This window comes from Crinia signifera, chromosome 9 (assembly GCF_055691185.1).
Source record: "Crinia signifera chromosome 9, ASM5569118v1, whole genome shotgun sequence".
Classification (NCBI taxonomy): Eukaryota; Metazoa; Chordata; class Amphibia; order Anura; family Myobatrachidae; genus Crinia; species Crinia signifera.
The window spans coordinates 128,014,748-128,037,636 of NC_139225.1; the positions used below are offsets into that span (position 1 = coordinate 128,014,748).

Here is a 22,889-nt window from a genome sequence, read left to right on the forward strand (position 1 = left end):
AATACCAGGGACGTGACATGCTGAAAAACCCACGTTGAAACGCAGACACTGCAAGACCAAATGCCTAAGTAACCGCAAGGCAAAAGGGCACAAAGTCCTTTGATTGTTAATGGTATGCACAACGCCCATGTTATCACATCGAAAAATGACCTGCTTGTCTGCTAACTCCCGGGCCCACAACTCCAAGGCTACCACAATTGGGAACAATTCCAACAGCAACAAATTTCTGGTGAAACCCCTTTCCACCCATGACTCAGGCCACCCCCCGGCGCACCATTCCACTCCAAAGAAAGCTCCAAAGCCCACACTGCCCGATGCGTCAGTGAAAAGCTGCAAAGCGCTATTATAGCAAGGAGGGGCTGGCCACAACACCACTCTGTTAAATGACTCCAAAAAGGAAGACCAAGTCCGCAAATCACCCCTTATCTCCTTGGACAAATAAACAGAATGGTGCTGCCTGGCAACTCCAGCGGTCGCCCGTTCCAACTTCCTGCTGAAGGCTCGACCCATGGGGATAACCCTGCATGCAAAGTTAAAACAACCCAGCAAGGACTGAACTTGCTTCAGCCTCACCTTCCTTTTTGACAGACAGTCCTGTATAAGGCCCAACCATTTATGCACCTTGCTAGCTGGTAAACGACAACAACCTTCCCTCGTATCTATTTCAATCCCAAGGTAACACAGACAGTGCGTGGGCCCCTCAGTCTTACCCTCTGCAATAGGAAACCCCAACACCCCTAACACCTGTTCCGTAGTTTCCAACAAACTCTTGCAGACGGACTCCCCTCCGGGCCTACAAAGAGGAAATCGTCAAGATAGTGCGCAATACCATGACAACCTGACGCTCTCTGAATGCACCAATGAAGAAAACAACTAAACTTTTAAAAATACGCACAAGATATTGAGCAACCCATAGGCAAGCACCTATCAACAAAGAACTCCCCTTCAAATTTAAAACCCAGAAACCGCAAAGAATCTGGGTGGATCGGAAGTAGCCTGAAAGCTGACTCAATATCCACCTTCCCCATTAGAGCATTTCGCCCACACTCCTGAACCAAACTGAGTGCCTCCTCGAACAACTGGTACCTAACCTTACAGAGTTCCTCGGGTATGGCATCTTTAACTGAGCCCCCATGAGGGTGTGAAAGATGTTGTATTAATCTAAACTTCCCAGGGGTGCTCTTGGGAACCACACCCACTGGGGAAATACACAAACCCTGCAAAGGAGGAACACTAAAAGGGCCACACATGCGCCCCAGACTAATCTCCGCAACAACTTTCTCCCTAACAATGTGGGGGAAATCCCTAGCCGATTTCAAATTCCTGGATGCCACCACGTGAACTGAACCCCTAATGGGCAACCGAAACCCTGAACTGAAACCCTCCCATAAAAAACGAGCCACCACGGCATCAGGGTACCCCCTGAGCCACTTAACAATCCGTGGGAGGTGGCGCAGAACTCGCAACCTTGTCCTTACTAGTTGCCTTAGCTACATGACGCGCAATGAGCCTAGCCAGCTTACGCGGGCGACGCGGGGAATCCGACCCCACGCTGGTGCTATCACTATCAGAGGAATCACATGTTGAAAAAGTAACTGCACACTCACCAGCACCAGAAGTCCCCGGAACTTCATCGGCCGCAACGGCCAACCTGGAAACTGATGATGATGTTGATCCCGCCGTCATCCTTGGCTCTTCCCTGCCCTCCCGACTCCTTCTTCTGGAAACCACCGTTGTCGCTGAAACGCTCGCTTCCTGTGAACATACAACTGGGAGGGGGGAAGAAGACAACAAATTGCCCCACCTCCTGACCCCATCGGTGGATCCAATGGTGGGGGAGGTGGAGCTGACACTGTGGCGCTGGGTGGAGGTCCCCTAGGCAACGGGGGAACTCCCATTGGGGAAAAAACACTTTGAGCCCCCACAGCATTACCGCTCACATGAGGCAAGGTTGCCCCCTGTCCCCTTGGGGACGACCAGAGCCCCTGAGAGCCAAAACTCTGATCCCACCCATACCCAACGGAGCTATGCGGACTGTACCCCTGCGCCCCCGTGGACCACACAAGTGGCTGACTGGTAGGAACGCCCTGGAAGCCCGAAGAGAAATGCGGCCCTACTGCAGGGACCGCCTGGTGCCTCCAAGGTGCAATTTGCGGCCACGCCCCATAACCCCCTCCCCCCAAATGAGCCTGAAAATACGGGGACCCCGCAGGGGGCCACTGCCCGGGAAAGCCCCCCCGGGGGAAAACTGCCCCAAAAAACCTGAATGAGCCCCCTGCCATGATGGTGTGGACAAACCTCCCCCCCAAGATGATGTGGGCTGCGCCCCTAGGGGGGGACCCTGCAACTGCACGGACGTGGCTAACGTGCTCCTGGAGTAAACCATGTGCCCTAACCCCCCCGCACCAATGGGCACGCCCGCTGAAAAAACTACTGGGTTCCAGGCCTGACTGACCCCCAAACCCCCCCCCCTACGGGGCCCCTGGGATTGGGCCCTAAATCTGGTGGGGGCATGTTAAAACCTCCCAGGCCAGTATTGACTGCTGGCCTGGGTACAAAATTCCCAGAGCCTGCAGCAGCTGCTGCTGCAGACTCCCCTGCCACCAGTGTGTGAGGAAAAGCTCCCAACCCACTGTGCCCACTGTGAGTTCCCAGCGTAACCTCCCCCCTCCCTCCCCCCCTGCCCCCTGCCACATCCATGTCCCTCAACGTGCTGGTAGCTTGTACACTCTGGCCTCCTCCCGCAATGGAGGAAACCACATTTATCCTCCGACGCTACGACCTGCAAAGCCGGGACGGGAGCCGCCTGTATCCCCGGCTCCGGCATTGATGACGCTGTAGTCGCGTCAGCCGGCGCCGGGGCCTGCTCCGATCCCGGCAACCCGACGGACACTGCTACTGATGACGCGAGCCCCGCGCCAGCCGGCGCCGGGGCTCGCGACACAACTACAAGCCCGCCCTCTCCCTGCAGCTCCGGAACGGGTCTCGCGCCAGCAGGCGCAGAGACCCGTGCCGTCACCCGCGACCCGCCCGCCGCCTGAGAGTCTGCCAAGACCTCAGGCGCCGGACCGGAGGCCTCCAGCGACGCGTCCCTGACGGACGCGCCCTGAGGCAGCGGGGGGATGCTAGCGCCCGCCGAGGGACCCGGCAAGGCCCGGACCTCGACCACCTCAGTACCCGCCGGCTCACCCTCAATGGCAGACACATCCCCCACCCCCGGTGTAGCGCTGACCACGCTCACCGGGGAGAACTGACTGCCTGAAGGCAGTAAGAGCCCCGCAGCCAGGCTCCCCTCAGGGGACCCGGCTACCACAGCGTTCTCCTGCGCCCCAAGGACCCTCACCCGTGGACGGCGGTACCCCGCCGCAGATAACGGCCGGGCCGCATCCACAAGGCGGCGGGGGGGGGGGCGCAGAACGTCTTGGACGGGGCATATCTTAACTAGAGCAAGTGAAAAGACAAAAATTCCTCTTACCTCAGATCCGCGCAGGACTGCAGCACTTCAAAAATGGCAAAGAAAGGATGAGGTCACATGATCATCATAACCTATATAACCTTTGACTGGCTACTCCCTCAAATCCCCTGATAGGTCCCTGCCTGATCACCAGCTTGTATCCAGGCAGAACAGCCAGCCTAAGTTTTTTTTTCACCTTACTGAACTTTCTTTGACCTAAGTCAGGGCTCTTATATGGCTTCTGGCTTATGCAGCCTTCACCCACTCTCTTATGGGGCCTACATACGCAGAGATTTGTGCCAGAGATTCATAACGGGAGATTCAGCACGAGAGATTTCCCTAAAAACGGAATTTTCAGATAATGAGCCACACACACACAGATTTGTGCCAGAGATTCATAATGGCAGATTCAGCATGAGAGATTTCAAATCTCTCACAGAAACTTCAGGGAAATAAAAAAAGTATTCAAAATTTAAATAAAGGGGTTGAACTAAAGCCTGGGGGAGTGTCACCTTCTTTGTCATTATTTATATATATATATATATATATATATATATATATATATATATATATATATATATATATATATATATATATACACACACACACGGAATCGGTACATCTGTCAGAATGAACTTAGGTCTACAGTCATTAGGTCGACCCCATTAGGTCGACTGGCAGGAAGGTCGACCTGATTTAATGTCGACATGGGCCAAGGTCGACAGGACTTAAGGTCGAATTTGCATAAAGGTCGACATGAGGAAGGTCGACTGGTCATAAGGTCGACATGGGTTTTTCACTGTTTTTTTTTATCCGAATGTCGACACAGTCGACATGGACACAGTTGGCAATGAGAATCGGACCCTCGCATCGCCTGTCGGCACATGTCGGCTCAAAAAACAGTGAAAAACCCATGTCGACCTTATGACCAGTCGACCTTCCTCATGTCGACCTTTATGCAAATTCGACCTTAAGTCATGTCGACCTTGGCCCATGTCGACCTTAAGTCAGGTCGACCTTCCTGCCAGTCGACCTAGTGGGGTCGACCTAATGACTGTAGACCTAAGTTCATTCTAATAGATGACCGCTTCCCCTATAAAATGCAGTATAGGCGCAAATCAATGTGCGCTGGTGGCCCAGCGCACATTCACTTGGAGCGGGCACCACACAGGGAGAGCCGAATCATCTCCATTATATATCTATCTATATTGGTGGCAGTGGTTATATATGTATATGTATATATATATATATATATATATATATATATATATATATATATATATATATATATATATAGGGAAGGCTTGTTATTGGTGGCAGTGGTTATATATATATATATATATGTATATATATATATATATATATAGGGAAGGCTTGTTATTGGTGGCAGTGGTTATATATATATATATATATATATATATATATATATATATATATATATAATTAGGGAAGGCTTGTTATTGGTGGCAGTGGTTATATATATATATATATATATATATATATATAATTAGGGAAGCCTTCTCATTGGCGGCAGTGGTTTTATTATATAGAAATAAATAGGGGTGCCTTATCATTGGTGGCAGTGGAGCTGCAGCAGCAGGGGGACGTCTGAGCGGGCAGGCGGCTTGAAGTACATCGCCGCCCGAGGAGGACAGGTGACAGGGGGACCGGGAGTTGCTGCGGGTAGGCAGCAGATTTGTGGAGTGTTTTCCCCCTGCTCCGTCTCCGTGTGGCGAGCAGAGGGAGGGGGGAGGGAGCAGGGGGAGGCGGTGGGGCGGCGGGTCTTTACTGTGCTTTCGTGCGGCGAGCAGGGGGGGCGGCGTCCGGCGTGGCAAGGGGGGCGGCGTTGTGGGACATCAGGGCGTCGCTCAGAAGGCCCTGCTCACATCCGAGGCCACATATGAGCAGGAGCTTCTGAGCGACTGCTCTTGATTGACGGGCAGGTCCGTTCTGAATCTTGTGCAGATTCAGAACGGCGGGGGCGCGCATGCAAATCGCTGTGTGGGCTATACACACAGCGATTTACATGCATTTTCAGGCATTTTCTGAGTGATTTAGTAAAATCGCTCAGAAAATGCCTGAAAATTGTGCTGTGTGTGGGGCCCATTACACAGACTCTGAACTCCTCCGTTATCAAATAAATAATACTTTTGTTTTGTAGAGATGGGCACACACTGATGGGCACACACTGGCATTTTGTCTAAAATAGTCAGGAACCTTCAGGGTAATAGATTAAGCGCAGAAGATAATTAAAGAAGTATAACGATAAAACTGTACGTTTTAAAAAGCCATGGGAGCCATTTGTAGAACTAATAGCATCGGCATGTCCTGCAAGCCAGCATCACATAGATCCAATAACACACAGGTTCTTAAACTCGGTCCTCAGGACTCCACACGGTGCATGTTTTGCAGGTCTCCTCACAGAATCGCAAGTGAAATAATTAGCTCCACCTGTGGATCTTTTAAAATGTGTCAGTCAGTAATAAGTGCACCTGTCGGGTGACATGGAAAACTGTGTGGGGACCTAAGGACCAAATTTGAGAACCACTGCACTAACATACTAAGGTGGAGATGCTGCTGCCGTGAGGTGGGGTAGAGGTGCGGACGGACGGAGATGAGGGGGACGGGACGGGTCGGTTTGGGCCTAGGGTTGGGATGCGAGGCCTGAGGTTGCGGACGGAGATACTGGTGCCGGGAGGGGAGGGGGGGGGGGGTCGGATGGAAGGATGGGGGTGGGTGTGTGGTGGAGGTGAGTCACCGGTGGAGATGCTACTGGTGGGAGGGGGGTTTGGACAGGTGGAGATGGGGGTGTGGGGGGTGCAGATGGATGGAGACAATGGCCATGGGGGGGGCGACTTGCAGTGTGAGATGCTGCTGCCAGGAGGGGAAGGGTGCGGATGGATGAAGAATGGGGGGGGGGGCTGACGGATGGTGGGTGGGCTGGGGGGAATGAGGGCTCTCGGGTTGAGATGCTGCTGGGAGTGGGGTGGGGGGTGGACGGACAGAGGTGATTGAATATGAGGTTATTGAAGCACTCCAAGTACCAGCATGCGCTGACAGAACACTTTGGGACTTGTAGTTCTACCATACGGACAGACATGCTTTTGGGTGGCCGGGGGCAGTAGAATGCCCATCCGTTGCAGGCGGAGATGCAGACGGGAGGGGGGGGGGGGTAGGTTTGGTTGGGGTTTGGAGGGGGGTGTGGATGGACGATGATGTGGGGGGGGGGGCACTCTCGGGTTGAGATGCTGCTGGGAGTGAGGGGTGGGGTGTGGACGGACGGAGATGTTTGAATATGAGGTTAGTGAAGCACTCCAAGTCCCAGCATGCCCTGACCGCACAGGCTGGGACTTGTAGTTCTACCGGGGGACTGGTGGGTGGCGATGCTGTTGGGGGGGGGGGGGTAAGGACTGAGACGCTGGCCTGGGGGGGCAGGACTGGTAGGTGGAGATGCTGTTGCCGGTAGGTGGGGGAGAGGTATATTCTCCACGTACTTGTGTGGGTTTCCTCCGGGTACTCCGTTTTCCTCCCACAATCCAAAAATATACTGGTAGGCTAATTAGCTCCCAACAAATTAACCCAAGAATGTCTCTGTGTGCGTGTACATGTGGTAGGGAATATAGATTGTAAGCTCCACTGGGGCAGGGACTGATGTGACTGTTCAAATATTCTCTGTAAAGTGCTGCGGAATCTGTGTGTGCGCTATATAAGGAACTGGTAATAAATATACCCTTAATACATGGGTCTTTATACACAAAGCAGCAGCAACTTAAAAAACTGTTTGCTTTCATTGTTCTATTACCGCTTATATAATAAGAACATCTGATTGTTGTAGGTTATTGCATGTTTGTAAATGAGCCTCATTATTTCTGATGTGTCATCTCTAACTTTAAGTTTATTATTTATTTATTTCTTTTTACAGTCCTTTGCCCACTATTGTGCCATAATGGTGGAGTATGTATAAAGAAGGACACGTGCATCTGCCCCCCAACCTTCACTGGGAAGTTCTGCCAGATTCCGGTGTCCACAAACGGTGCCGTGGCTGCGCTCACAATCAGGAACAGTAGCGTGGAAGATAATTTATTGATGAAATCTGTGTACACGTTACCTCTGTCCAATCACCAGCCGGAGAAAGACGGTATGAGGAACAAACAGCATATTCCCCTATGTGCGCTGCAATAGGTTCTAGACCAGGGGGGAGGGCTTTCTAAAGCTTCTAATAACCCATAGCAACCAATCCGATTCTGTCTATAATGTTCAAGGGTTCAATAGATAAATGATAGTTACAGTAGAAGCTGATTTGTTGCTATGGTCTTAGAAAAAGGGCAAGTAATAGTTGCCCTTAGTAACCAATCCGATTTTAGTTTATATTATTGCACATTCTGTAATATAATAGATAGAAGATGATTGGATGCTAGGGGTGACCTATCCACTTGTTTTCTTTTCCATTATTTATGACCAGTCCTGAGATAAATGGATGAAAGTCAGCAGCTTTACTGTATTCCACCATGTAATAATCTAAAGCATTGCCATGTATTAACCAATCATCATGTTATACTCTACTAGTGACCCGCCCTGGCTGGGTGTGGATCGTATTATCGACTACACTTAGGTCGACAGTCATTAGGTTGACACCGTTGGGTCGACAGGTAGCAAGGTCGACAGGGTTCTAAGTCGACATGGGTGAAGGTTGACAGGTGTCTAGGTCGACATGGGACAAGGTCGACATGGGTTTAGGTCGACAAATGCGTTAGTTTGACATGGGTTATGTCGACATGGGTTTTTTTCACAGTTTTTTTTACTCGAATGTCGACCCAGTCAATATGGACGGAGCTGGAAATCAACCACAGCCCATCGCATTGCTCTCTTCGCTCGCGATGCTTCGGGCACTATTTTCTTCTCCCACCACGCCCTAGTGGATGGTAGGGCATGAAATACCGCCTGCCGACCAGTGTTCCCTCTAAGCTGTGCGCACGTGCGCGCGCACACAACTCGACGAGCATGCGCACAGACATTACAACAGTGGTCCCATTTTGCAGTTGTGGACTCAATTAATGTGTGTTTCACCCACTAACTACATTGTGTGCTGTGTTTTGAATGTTTGAATGTTTAATATCATTTTGAAGTAAAGTTAACACAAATGCTGAACTTCATTTTCCAGTTATATATAAGTGACGCACAAAAATTTGAATTTCCTTCAAAAGTTGCACAGCCAAAATCTTTTGCCGCACACAGCCTCCGTAAAATTAGAGGGAACATTGCTGCCGACACATGTCGGCTCAAAAGACAGTGAAAAACCCATGTCAACCTGACATTTTGTATCCGGAAACATGGCTGACATCAATTTTTATAGAGAACGTGGATAATACGTATCAATTTCTACATAGTGTGAAATTAAGGACCTTATTCTGGTCCACACGCAATGCTGCAGTTTTGCATATGGGTTAAACACCGGCCAACGCTCACAGAGTCTCTGGTGTCTTAGCTTTGCCTGCTCCCTGTACGGGAAGAGGGTGGGCAGCTGACATCCGGTGTTGTCAGCTGCCCACCCCTGGCACCCGTGTTACTACCTAATCTCCATGGGAGTGCCCAGCGTTTTCATGGGAACATGTGCGCAGCCTGTCACCGCCGCCCCACGCCCCCTGCCTGCACTACTGGATGCGAATGGGATGGTAAACTAGCAGTTCGCCATGCTTACTCGCACCCAGCATATGCACATGCTCAGAAGAAAATCATTGCTCCTCCGTGCAAACACGCGGTGGAGCAAATGCACCAGAATAAGGCCCCAAATCCATCGTTTTGATATAGGGCTTAACTCAGATCTGATCGCAAAGCACCTTTTTTTCTTAAATGGACAAAACCATGTTGTACTGCAGATGAGGCAGATGTAACATGTGCAGAGAGAGTTAGATTTGGGTGGGGTGTGTTCAAACTGAAATCTAAATTGCAGTGTAAGAATAAATCAGCCAGTATTTACCCTGCACAGAATCAAAAACTCACCCAAATCGATCTCTATCTGCACATGTTACATCTGCCCCACCTGCAGTGCAGATGGGGACTTATTCTAGTTCACTCTTTCTGACAAATTCCTTCTTAGATGGACAAAACCATGTGCACTGCAGGTGGGGCAGATGTAACTTGTGAAGAGAGAATTAGATTTGGGTGGAGTTTTACTTCAAAGTGAGATCTATATTGCAGTGTAAAAATAAAGCAGACAGTATTTTCCCTGCACAGAAACAAAATAACTCACCCAAATCTAATTCTCTCTGCACATTTTACATCTGCCCCCCTGCGGTGCACATGGTTTTGTCTATCTAAGAAGGATTTTGCCAGAAAGAGTGAACTAGAATAAGGCCTATGGTTTTTGCCCATTTGAGGAAAAAGGTGCTTTGCAATCAGGTCTGAATTAGGCTCATATATATATGTACGCTTTAGGTAGTGTAAGCCAAGAAAGCTCTCGGACTGACTTTTTTTCTTTGATTTGCTTCACTAAAATTGGCACTGTTGGGTCCCTTTTGTCATAGATTAAAGTTTCATACATCTAAAGCTTTCTTGAAATATGTTCTATTTCATACTTGCCTACTTTTGAAAACAAGTTTCAGGGAGATTATAGTTGGTAGTACAATTTTGCACAGTGCCCCATTGAGGGGGCGTGTCATGCTCCTCCCAAAGGGCGTGTCTAGTTCCATATATGGAGATATTGTGAAAAGAGATTGTGAATGTGGCACCTAGAAGCATAGGTGTGTACTGCTACATCTGAGGGGAATCTTGTAAAATTACTTATATCCAAATGTAGATGATCCCCAAAGCAGTTAGTAAGAGCTACTATACTTGGTAAAGTGCTGGGAAAAGGTGCTGATGATTCAATATAACTGTATCTATCTCTCATTCCTTTTTTCCCCCAAAAAATGTAACAGTGTAATGTGGGCTAGGTGACATGAGGGAGATTGGTAAACTAATGAGGGAGAGAGGGAGATTGCTGCTATGTCAGGGAGTCTCCTGCAGAATGCATGAGGGGAGGTAACTATGATGTAACAGTGTAATATGGGCTAGGTGACATGAGGGAGATTGGTAAACTAATGAGGGAGAGAGGGAGATTGCTGCTATGTCAGGGAGTCTCCTGCAGAATGCAGGAGGGGAGGTAACTATGATGTAACAGTGTAATGTGGGCTAGGTGACATGAGGGAGATTGTTAGACTAATGACGGTGAGAGGGAGATTGCTGCTATGTCAGGGAGTCTCCTGCAGAATGCAGGAGGGAGGTAACTATGATGTAAATGTGTAATGTGGGCTAGATGACATGAGGGAGATTGGTAGACTAATGAGGGAGAGAGGGAGATTGCTGTTATTTCAGGGAGTCTCCTGCAGAATGCAGGAGGGTAGGCAGCTATGTTCTATTTAAATGTGAATAGATGCACCAAAATCTATCCAGAGGTTCCCAGGATTATCCCAAACAAACAGTCAGATGCTTAACAGGGACTTTATTTTACATAATGTAGAAACGTTCACTGTTACCATTACTTAAAGACTGTTTCATTCTATTATATTTTATTTTCTTGATGTCCGTGGTACAGTATGTTATGTGTTATGCCAGCTCTGGTCCTGTTCCTACAGGGGGAGCTTCCATCGTGAAGGTCCATGTAGAACACCCCCCAGAGGCCTCTGTGAACATCCATCAGGTGGAGCGAGTGGACAGACAGGAAGGACAGTCAAGTGCTGGGCGCAGAGATGTCTCCCAGAGTCAGGCGGTCAGAGTCCCTGTGCACAGAGTACAGGCTCAGAGCAGCCCCAGGATCAATGAATATTCAGAAACCGCTGGCTATGGGTACTGCTTCAGACGACTTGACAATGGTCAGGTACATATTGGTTCCTGAAGATACTAGATTTCAACGGAGAGTGATAAACCACCAACCAATCAGTTCCTACCTATCATTTCTCAAACACAACCTGTGACATAGTAGTTAGGAGCTGATTGGCTGATGGTTTATCACTCTCCATTTTATAACTTTTCAAGCTGAGTACATCTGGCATTCTGGATTCTACCCGTGGCAAAGGCTTACCTACAACTCTTTACCAGGGTTGCCGACCCTCCCGGAATTCCCGGGAGTCTCCCGAAAATCGGGTCCCCCTCCCGGCCCCCCCGGAAGGGAGGGCAACCCTCCCGGAATCTGGGGGACCCCCCTGAGCCCCCCAAATCGCGGCATGCAAATGCCGCAATCCGCGGGTCTCAGAGGAGGGGGCGGAGCTAAAATGTCACAATCGTGTCATTTTAGCCCCGCCCCCTCCATGGAGATCAGTCATTTCTCCTATTTCCCGTAATGGGGACGGGGCTTAATGACATCACAGTCAAGCCCCCCCCCCCCCGATCGGGTAAGGAAAGTCTCCTCTCCGGGAGATTTAAAAATCGGCAACCCTGCTCTTTACTGAAACATTGCTGTCAGAGTTCTTGAGGAAAAACATTAAAAAAAGCTAGATCTCCATGTCCCTTTCCACCTAGTACAAAAAGCACCTGATTACTCGTCAGTCCTTTTATAGCGAGCACCCTAAAAATTGTCTGCTTTATCTGTCATTTGTTATATATCCCTTCCTGTTCTAGAACAGATTACTTACCCCATACAATAATTCACAAGGGGAGATCATAATCTGTATAATAAAAAGCTAAATCCTCCACCCCTTTTTGAAGTGAAGTACCCCACAGTGACCAATAGAGGCTGCTCGATGGACCAAATTAATTCCTAACAGAAAGTGAAACCAAAATGATATGTTTCTGATGTTTCAAACTTCCTGGATATAGACAGGGGAAGCTGTGAAGACAGAGATTAGGGTAAGGAGCATATAGGGAGGGACTAAGGGGGGAATTCAATCTGGGGTCACGGCTGTCGAGCTTGCTCGACAGCCGTGACCCTGTCCCGCTCTCAGTCTGCTCGACCGAGAAATCGCAGGCAGGATTCAATGTCCTGCCTGCAGCGGGGTGAGAAGGGGGCGTGGCTGCGATCTGCGGCTGGGAAGAGGCGAGCTGCAGCCGAAAACTCAACACTTCCCGGCCTTTCCCGGCAGAACGAGCCCGACTGCTTGTGAAGTCGGGCACGTTCTGCCGAGCTCCCCTGTTCAATGCGGTCGAGAAAGATAGCATTGAATAGGGCCCGGCGGCCATCTCGTCCTTTGGGAGATGGTCGCCGGTAATTGAATCTATAATTAAGCCATACTTTCCTACCCTCCTGGAATGGTCGGGCGGCTCCCGAAAATTCGGCCCTCTTGGAAGGGTGGAGAAGCCTCCCGTATTTCCCTGGATCTTCCACATTGTCCCCCGCCTCTTCTTACTATGTTGGTCAACTGCCGGCATTTGCAAGTGAACATGGAGGGGGCAGGGTTAAAATGATGCAACTTACGCCATTTTAGTCCCGCCCCTTCACACACACCAACAAATCATGGTATTTCCTGCAATTGGGGCGTGGCTTGATTATGCAAATTTACATCCCCCACCTCTTGAGTGCACCCAAAATGTCTGCAAGTATGTATTCAGCATTGGTATTTGCAGCCTGGTGTGTTGGTTTCATAATCAGCTCCCTGAAGCTGCTGTTTGGAATAGTTTGGTCCCACTTGACTTAAGTGATATTACTAACTCGCATGATTAGCAGAGAAAGATCTTTTTCCAGTGTATGACTGTACCGTCTCATGGGATCTCATCAAAGAGCCTATCCCTTTATGACTGATCCATCATTGTCCATGTGACAGGACAGCGCAGTCTTGGGAAAGCACGAGTCAGTTTCAATGACAGCACATTTCTTGCTTTCCCATGGGGAGACATCAAGTCTAGTGAATGTTGGGCCCAGGCTATGACATATTCCACCCGGCTGCCAGAACATCTGCTCTCCTATCATGTAAATCCAGCTTTCTGCTTGTATTGCAGTGCGGTTCACCCATACCTGGCCTGAGGACTCAGGATATCTGCTGCCGGGGATCTGGAGTGGCCTGGGGGGTACATGGCTGTACACCCTGCCCTGGGCACAATGGTAAGTTATTCCCCTCTGGCTGGTATGAATGGTCCTCTGTGTTTAGGTTTGCTAAACAGGAAATATTCTGTTTCGCTGACAGGTTGGATTGGCGTTCCTAAGGGTAAACTAATTATACATATATTAAGTATGTAGTTTATGTAACAAGTACAGGTGGAGCTGCTCTCATTCTTGCAGGGGCCAGCAGTAGATTCGCCAGCTGCCAGCCCCCGGAAGGGGACGCACGCGCACGAGACAAGTGTGCGTCCCCTTCGTATGGAGCTCCCCACCGATTTGCCGCCGGTCCCCACCGCTTTGCCGCCGGTCCCCGCCGCCCGATCCCTCCTCCCCGCCCCCCCCCTAACCCTGCCCATCTCCCTGAAGGGGAGATGGGCAGAGTCCATGTCCCCCGCCGCCAGGAAACGGCAACACGCGTGCATGTGGTACACTCGCGCGTCCCAGTTAGATGGAGCGCCAGCTTGTCAGTGGTGGCATTCTGGCGAGCCCCAGCACTGGTTGAGAGGCGCTCCATCTGTATATTTACAAATTGATTTAATTTTCTAATTCCTAACCCATAATGGTTTATTACGAAGATCAAATCTGCAGACCAAGAACACAGGAAAGCCAGTGCATAGACTACAGTCATTTCATTATATGGTCGCTGTGTTGTTGTGCTGCAATTGCAAGGTGTGATGTTTACTTAGCATTAGCATAGAACCCAACAGTGTATTGTCACTGGAGAGAGACGACGCGTGACGTATCTTCAGGGTGAGCATAGACCCCAACAGTGTATTGTCACCGGAGAGAGACGACGCGTGACGTATATACTCAGGGTCAGCATAGACCCCAAGAGTGTATTGTCACTGGAGAGAGATGACGTGTGACGTATACTCAGGGTGCGCATAGACCCCAACAGTGTATTGTCATTTGAGAGAGACGACGCGTGACATACACTCAGGGTGAGCATAGATCCCAACAGTGTATTGTCACTGGAGAGAGACAACGTGTGACGTACACTCAGGGTGAGCATAGACCCCAACAGTGTATTGTCACTGGATAGAGACAACGTGTGACGTACACTCAGGGTGAGCATAGACCCCAACAGTGTATTGTCACCGGAGAGAGACGACGCGTGACGTACACTCAGGGTGAACATAGACCCCAACAGTGTATTGTCACCAGAGAGAGGACGCGTGATGTATACTCAGGGTCACCATAGACCCCAACAGTGTATTGTCACTGGAGAGAGACGACGCGTGACTTATACTCAGGGTGAGCATAGAACCCAACAGTGTATTGTCACCGGAGAGAGACGACGTGTGACGTACACTCAGGGTGAGCATAGACCCCAACAGTGTATTGTCACTGGAGAGAGCTGACGCGTGACTTATACTCAGGGTGAGCATAGAACCCAACAGTGCATTGTCACTGGAGAGAGACGATGTGTGACGTATACTCAGGGTGAGCATAGACCCCAACAGTGTATTGTCACTGGAGAGAGACGACGTGTGACGTATACTCAGGGTGAGCATAGACCCCAACAGTGTATTGTCACTGGAGAGAGATGACATGTGATGTATACTCAGGGTGAGCATAGAACCCAACAGTGTATTGTCACTGGAGAGACGACGCGTGACGTACACTCAGGGTGAGCATAGACCCCAACAGTGTATTGTCACCGGAGAGAGACGACGCGTGACGTATACTCAGGGTGAGCATAGACCCCAACAGTGTATTGTCACTGGAGAGAGATGACATGTGATGTATACTCAGGGTGAGCATAGAACCCAACAGTGTATTGTCACTGGAGAGAGAGACGACGCGTGACTTATACTCAGGGTGAGCATAGAACCTAACAGTGTATTGTCACTGGAGAGAGAGACGACGCGTGACTTATACTCAGGGTGAGCATAGAACCTAACAGTGTATTGTCACTGGAGAGAGAGACGACGCGTGACGTATACTCAGGGTGAGCATAGAACCCAACAGTGTATTGTCACTGGAGAGAGACGACGTGTGACGTATACTCAGGGTGAGCATAGACCCCAACAGTGTATTGTCACTGGAGAGAGATGACATGTGATGTATACTCAGGGTGAGCATAGAACCCAACAGTGTATTGTCACCGGAGAGAGACGACGTGTGACGTACACTCAGGGTGAGCATAGACCCCAACAGTGTATTGTCACTGGAGAGAGCTGACGCGTGACTTATACTCAGGGTGAGCATAGAACCCAACAGTGCATTGTCACTGGAGAGAGACGATGTGTGACGTATACTCAGGGTGAGCATAGACCCCAACAGTGTATTGTCACTGGAGAGAGACGACGTGTGACGTATACTCAGGGTGAGCATAGACCCCAACAGTGTATTGTCACTGGAGAGAGATGACATGTGATGTATACTCAGGGTGAGCATAGAACCCAACAGTGTATTGTCACTGGAGAGACGACGCGTGACGTACACTCAGGGTGAGCATAGACCCCAACAGTGTATTGTCACCGGAGAGAGACGACGCGTGACGTATACTCAGGGTGAGCATAGACCCCAACAGTGTATTGTCACTGGAGAGAGATGACATGTGATGTATACTCAGGGTGAGCATAGAACCTAACAGTGTATTGTCACTGGAGAGAGAGACGACGCGTGACGTATACTCAGGGTGAGCATAGAACCCAACAGTGTATTGTCACTGGAGAGAGACGACGTGTGACGTATACTCAGGGTGAGCATAGACCCCAACAGTGTATTGTCACTGGAGAGAGATGACATGTGATGTATACTCAGGGTGAGCATAGAACCCAACAGTGTATTGTCACTGGAGAGAGACGACGTGTGACGTATACTCAGGGTGAGCATAGACCCCAACAGTGTATTGTCACTGGAGAGAGACGACATGTGACGTATACTCAGGGTGAACATAGAACCCAACAGTGTATTGTCACTGGAGAGAGAGACGACGCGTGACGTATACTCAGGGTGAGCATAGAACCCAACAGTGCATTGTCACTGGAGAGAGACGATGTGTGACGTATACTCAGGGTGAGCATAGACCCCAACAGTGTATTGTCACTGGAGAGAGATGACATGTGATGTATACTCAGGGTGAGCATAGAACCTAACAGTGTATTGTCACTGGAGAGAGAGACGACGCGTGACGTATACTCAGGGTGAGCATAGAACCCAACAGTGTATTGTCACTGGAGAGAGACGACGTGTGACGTATACTCAGGGTGAGCATAGACCCCAACAGTGTATTGTCACTGGAGAGAGATGACATGTGATGTATACTCAGGGTGAGCATAGAACCCAACAGTGTATTGTCACTGGAGAGAGACGACGTGTGACGTATACTCAGGGTGAGCATAGACCCCAACAGTGTATTGTCACTGGAGAGAGACGACATGTGACGTATACTCAGGGTGAACATAGAACCCAACAGTGTATTGTCACTGGAGAGAGAGACGACGCGTGACGTATACTCAGGGTGAGCATAGAACCCAACAGTGCATTGTCACTGGAGAGAGACGATGTGTGACGTATACTCAGGGTGAGCATAGAACCCAACAGTGTATTGTCACTGGAGAGAGACGACGTGTGACGTATACTCAGGGTGAGCATAGACCCCAACAGTGTATTGTCACTGGAGAGAGATGACATGTGATGTATACTCAGGGTGAGCATAGAACCTAACAGTGTATTGTCACTGGAGAGAGAGACGACGCGTGACGTATACTCAGGGTGAGCATAGAACCCAACAGTGTATTGTCACTGGAGAGAGACGACGTGTGACGTATACTCAGGGTGAGCATAGACCCCAACAGTGTATTGTCACTGGAGAGAGATGACATGTGATGTATACTCAGGGTGAGCATAGAACCCAACAGTGTATTGTCACTGGAGAGAGACGACGCATGACATATACTCAGGGTCACTATAGACCCCAACAGTGTATTGTCACTGGAGAGAGCTGACGCGTGACGTATACTCAGGGTGAGCATAGAACCCAACAGTGCATTGTCACTGGAGAGAGATGACGCATGACGTATACTCAGGGTGAGCATAGACCCCCTCTCTCCATGCGGTGGTATGCTATGCCGCCCTCTCCCCCACCGGCACCCGCCCGAACAAATTATCTTTTCTAAAAGGGCGTGATCACACCTTCCCAATGGCCATGCCCCTCCCGGTTGCCATGCCCCACAGAGTATAGAACCCCACCATATTAAGTCTAAGAGGCAAAAGGACAGGCCTTATGCTGGCCGTACATTTACAATTTCCCTTGAACTCCCCGGCAGTTCCCGGACTCACCATTTGGTGCATTTTGACACACAGGGGCAGATGTATTATGCCTGGCGAAGAAATAAACTGGAGATAAAGTGGAGATAAAGTAGAAGGAGACAATGCACCAGCCAATCAACTGTGTTTGAAATATGACAGTTGGGAGTTGATTGGCTGGTGCGTTATCTCCTTCCACTTTATCTCTTCGCCAGGCTTAATACATCTGCCCCACAATGTGCTAACAATGTACTTACGTTGTAACGTCTCGACAGATCATATGTGCAGCACGTAAGATCGTGTGATCTATCTTACGACTCACGGGACCGCACATCGGACCGTAATCCTGAAACACCTCACAATGTGCACACAAATATACAAATCGTTCTCATGTAAGGCCAGCTTTAGCATGTGACGTATCTAGGATTACCATTGCTTTAGGAAAGGCTAGCTAGAGCTGGTTGATTTATTCCTCACACGTTGGCACTAATATATATGGTCACAGGCCCCCGGCGATTATTTAGCAGGGCAGAACACTGTATATACTGTAACCTGGCTATGTACCTGTGTAATGACTGTTCCTGGCTGTTTCAGTTATTTGAGTTTGTGCTGTGCTATAGAATTTTCACTTTAAACAAAAATGTGAGAAAACTATTTGCATTACTTTTGCTTCAAGCATTTTGCTTTCTCAATCTAAACCCAGACATGTGAATTGCACAACAAAAACGTCAAATTTCATTATTATACTGTAAATATCCTGCATATAACAATTTGTGCCGTACTTTATTTATAGGTTTGCAAGGCGCCAGGTTTTTTAATGTCGCCTATTACATGTTACAAAGTGATTTACTGGAACAAGACACAATTGGGGAAATTTACCAATATGAAAAACCTAGTTTTTCGTATTGGTATTTTCCCTACGACTGCATACGACTGTTTAAGTCGTATGCAAAGTCGTATTCCGGAGGATCAGTTACAAAGCAGTCATATACGACTGCTTTGTAACCCTCCGATGGTGTAATGATTCGTATTAGCGGCCGTATATACGGCTGCTAATACGAATTATTTCTAGCAGTCTGCACGGATCAGTCAGATCCGTGCAGGCTGCATGGTGTAAAAAAAATAGAAAAAAAAATAAATTAAAAAAAAAACCGGCGTGGGGTCCCCCCCACAGCCGAAACCAGCACCAGGCTGACAGAGCCTGGAGCCGGTAATTAAAAATCAGGGAACCCGACAAATAGGGGTTCCCTGATTTTTAACAACCAGCCCCAGGCTCCTGCTCCGGGGCTGGTTCCCAAAATACGGGGGACAAAATGACTAGGGGTCCCCCGTATTTTAAGAACCAGCCCCAGGCAAAACCAGCCAGCGGGTAATGCCACAGCCGGGGGGAGACTTTTTATGCAAGTCCCCCCGGCCAAAGCATTAACCCTACCGACCAGTCAGCCTGGCCAGGGGCCCTGGGGGAGTGGGGACCCCCCCAATAAAGGGGTCCCCCCCCTCCAGGACTTACCTGACCAGGCTGAAGCCTGGTGCTGTCCTCGATGCCCCTGGGCGGTGGGCATCGAGCTGATGGTTTGGTGTAAAAAATAGAATAAAAACCATTGTCTTTTACTGGTGAACTATGAGTCCCAGCAAGCCTCCCCCGCAAGCTGGGACTTGGAGAACCACAAGTCCCAGCCTGCGGGGCATTAAAGGGCCCGCTGGGTCTTGTAGTTCCACAGTAAAAGAAAGAGTTAAATAAACACACTGACACCCGTTTTAAATAAAAGTTTAATACACACATTACATACATACTGATACTTACCTTTCTTGATCCCGTAGGTAGCCCTGGTCCTGATGTCCTGTGTCGTCCATGTCGGCTGTCTGCGTCGTCCTCCAGGTCCATGTCGACGGTCCGTGTCGTCCTCCAGGTCCATGGCGGTGTCCGGGTCCGAAGAAATCCATGTTGGAGCTGTGGAAGGAAATCCTACTCACCTGTTCCTGCGCTGAAGAAGTCTTCTCTTGATCCGACGTAGTCCAGGTAATCTTCCTGCTGTCGCCGGTCCCCGCTGTCTGCGCTGTCTCTGCATCGCGCTGAGGAGAGATGCTGAAGTTTCATATTCGGCGCCTCTCCTCAGACTGAATTCTATTGGCCGCCTAGCAGGCCAATCAGGAGCCGAGAAAGTCGGCTCCTGATTGGCCTGCTAGGCGGCCAATAGAATTCAGTCTGAGGAGAGGCGCCGAATATGAAACTTCAGCATCTCTCCTCAGCGCGATGCACGGACAGCGCAGACAGCGGGGACCGGCGACAGCAGGAAGATTACCTGGACTACGTCGGATCAAGAGAAGACTTCTTCAGCGCAGGAACAGGTGAGTAGGATTTCCTTCCACAGCTCCAACATGGATTTCTTCGGACCCGGACACCGCCATGGACCTGGAGGACGACACGGACCGTCGACATGGACCTGGAGGACGACGCAGACAGCCGACATGGACGACACAGGACATCAGGACCAGGGCTACCTACGGGATCAAGAAAGGTAAGTATCAGTATGTATGTAATGTGTGTATTAAACTTTTATTTAAAACGGGTGTCAGTGTGTTTATTTAACTCTTTCTTTTACTGTGGAACTACAAGACCCAGCGGGCCCTTTAATGCCCCGCAGGCTGGGACTTGTGGTTCTCCAAGTCCCAGCTTGCGGGGGAGGCTTGCTGGGACTCATAGTTCACCAGTAAAAGACAATGGTTTTTATTCTATTTTTTACACCAAACCATCAGCTCGATGCCCACCGCCCAGGGGCATCGAGGACAGCACCAGGCTTCAGCCTGGTCAGGTAAGTCCTGGAGGGGGGGGACCCCTTTATTGGGGGGGTCCCCACTCCCCCAGGGCCCCTGGCCAGGCTGACTGGTCGGTAGGGTTAATGCTTTGGCCGGGGGGACTTGCATAAAAAGTCTCCCCCCGGCTGTGGCATTACCCGCTGGCTGGTTTTGCCTGGGGCTGGTTCTTAAAATACGGGGGACCCCTAGTCATTTTGTCCCCCGTATTTTGGGAACCAGCCCCGGAGCAGGAGCCTGGGGCTGGTTGTTAAAAATCGGGGAAACCCTATTTGTCGGGTTCCCTGATTTTTAATTACCGGCTCCAGGCTCCGTCAGCCTGGTGCTGGTTTCGGCTGTGGGGGGGACCCCACGCCGTTTTTTTTTTTAATTATTTAATTTTTCTATTTTTTTACACCGAAGCCTGCACGGATCTGACTGATCTGTGCAGGCAAAAACGCAAATACGACATGAAAATGGTGTTCTATTTTCCTGTCGTATTTGCGTGGGTGTTTTACACCACTAAGCAGCCGTATTATCCATACGGCTGCTTAGTAAATCAGAAACCACCATTCTTTTGAATGGTGATTTCTGTCGTATTCTATCGATGGTGTAGACATTCGTATTTGTAACTACAAATACGAATGTTCCATCTTTAGGACTACGAATTGTTGTATTTTTGGGATTGTAAATCCCGAAAATACAAATTCGTAAAAAAAAGGTGTATTTCTGCCTACGAATACACCTTTTTTCTACGAATCCATTTTGGTAAATGTCCCCCAATGTCCCTGACCGATAACAAATGAGGACAGTTAGAACTGGTGCAAAGTATGAGATAAATCCTGACCACCACCATCACCGATTACCTCAGGCTACACCAGGCTTAACCGAGAAACACACACAGCCAGCCCATTGAGGGGGTGCTAACATCTTCCAGAAACCACCCACATTATCCTTCAGAGAGAGTTATGCCAAGTTCACATCTGTCCTTACCGAGCGCCCAGAGATCTTGTCCATCTGTGATAGATAAATGTGATTACAAAACAGAGAGAACTTTATTGGGTTCACAGGAGGTCCCCTCCGCCCCTCCTTATAACTGTGTTAACCACTGAGGGACGGTCTTCCAAACCATGTCTTTTAGTTCTGCTGCAGCTTGGCAAAACGGATAAAGTAACATCTATCATCTCTTCTCAGTAACAAATTGTTTATCATTATTTAACGTTAGTAGACTTTTTAAATGAATTCGGGCTTACTGGTAAATGAAAAATAAACAACATGAAAGGAGAATAGGGTAATGTGCGGGGAAGCAGAAAAAGGTCCAAGGTAAATCAAGGTGCAATCTAAACATTCTCACCATCTATTAACCCCTTCACTGGTAATCCTGGAAATTTTGAAGGCTCTGCGCCAGTGCTACCACTGGCATTCCTGGAAAATTTCCGGGTTTGCCACTGTTTCCCTCTCCTCGCACCGGGCAGTGCTGACCTGCGCAATGAGCTTAGCTTCAGCCACTGTCCGGCCCCTGCTCCTTCCTTCTTGTAGCGTGCGGCGTGTCCTAGCTAACATCACGCCACACATAGCCGGGATTCCGGGGTCAGGGCCTGTGGGGAGCACACGCTAAAAAAATTTTGTTAAATCTTTAAATACAATAATGTTATGCCTAGCCCCTTAAATCCGCTGCATGGGCCAGAATTCCTTATTATATATATATATATATATATATATATATATATATATATATATATATATATATATATATATATATATATAGGTACTCTTTACTTAGTTGGGCGCCCGTCGCGGTCATCGCGGGTACATTTATGTCGCGACGCGACCGACGTGATGCCCGCGATTTCCCATTGAAACCCATGTTAAACATGGAAATCGTGTCGGTCGCGTCGCGGCCGGCCATAAATGTACCCGCGATGCCCGCGACGCGATGCTCCCGATTTACCATAGGAATCAATGTTAAAAGGCCCGATGGACCCGATTTTACTGTTAAATGGCTCAATGGACCCGATTTGGCCATAGGAATCAATGTTAAATGGGCCACAGAGCCCATTAACCCTTAAATGTCCCCCCAAATTTTTAACGCCACCCCACGATCCACGCCAACCCGAAGCGTGGCGAGCGCAGCGAGCCCGCGAGGGGCGGCGGTACGCGTCCTCCGACCTTTTCATGCCCTACTATCCACTAGGGCGTGGAGTGAGAATATAATAGTGTGGCGAGCGCAGCGAGCCACCGAGCCCGAAGCGTGGCGAGCGCAGCGAGCCCCGCGTGGGGACGCGGATACCTTCACAGTTATACGCGTCCCCTCGCGGGCTTCACAGGTGTCCGTGGCGACGCCGACACCTGTGAAGCCCGCAAGGGGACGCGTCT

At 49.4% G+C, this 22,889-nt stretch overlaps 1 protein-coding gene across 2 annotated transcripts in view; it reads left to right on the plus strand.

Annotated features, from left to right (window-relative positions):
• LTBP4 (latent transforming growth factor beta binding protein 4) overlaps positions 1 to 22,889 on the plus strand; it is a 122,842-nt gene that overhangs the window by 42,138 nt on the left and 57,815 nt on the right. For both annotated transcript variants that reach the window (XM_083159735.1, XM_083159736.1), the window contains exons 2-4: positions 7,377 to 7,592; positions 11,068 to 11,309; positions 13,364 to 13,466. In XM_083159735.1, the coding sequence (XP_083015861.1) occupies positions 7,377 to 7,592; positions 11,068 to 11,309; positions 13,364 to 13,466 (561 nt within the window). The remainder of the gene's footprint in view (positions 1 to 7,376; positions 7,593 to 11,067; positions 11,310 to 13,363; positions 13,467 to 22,889) is intronic.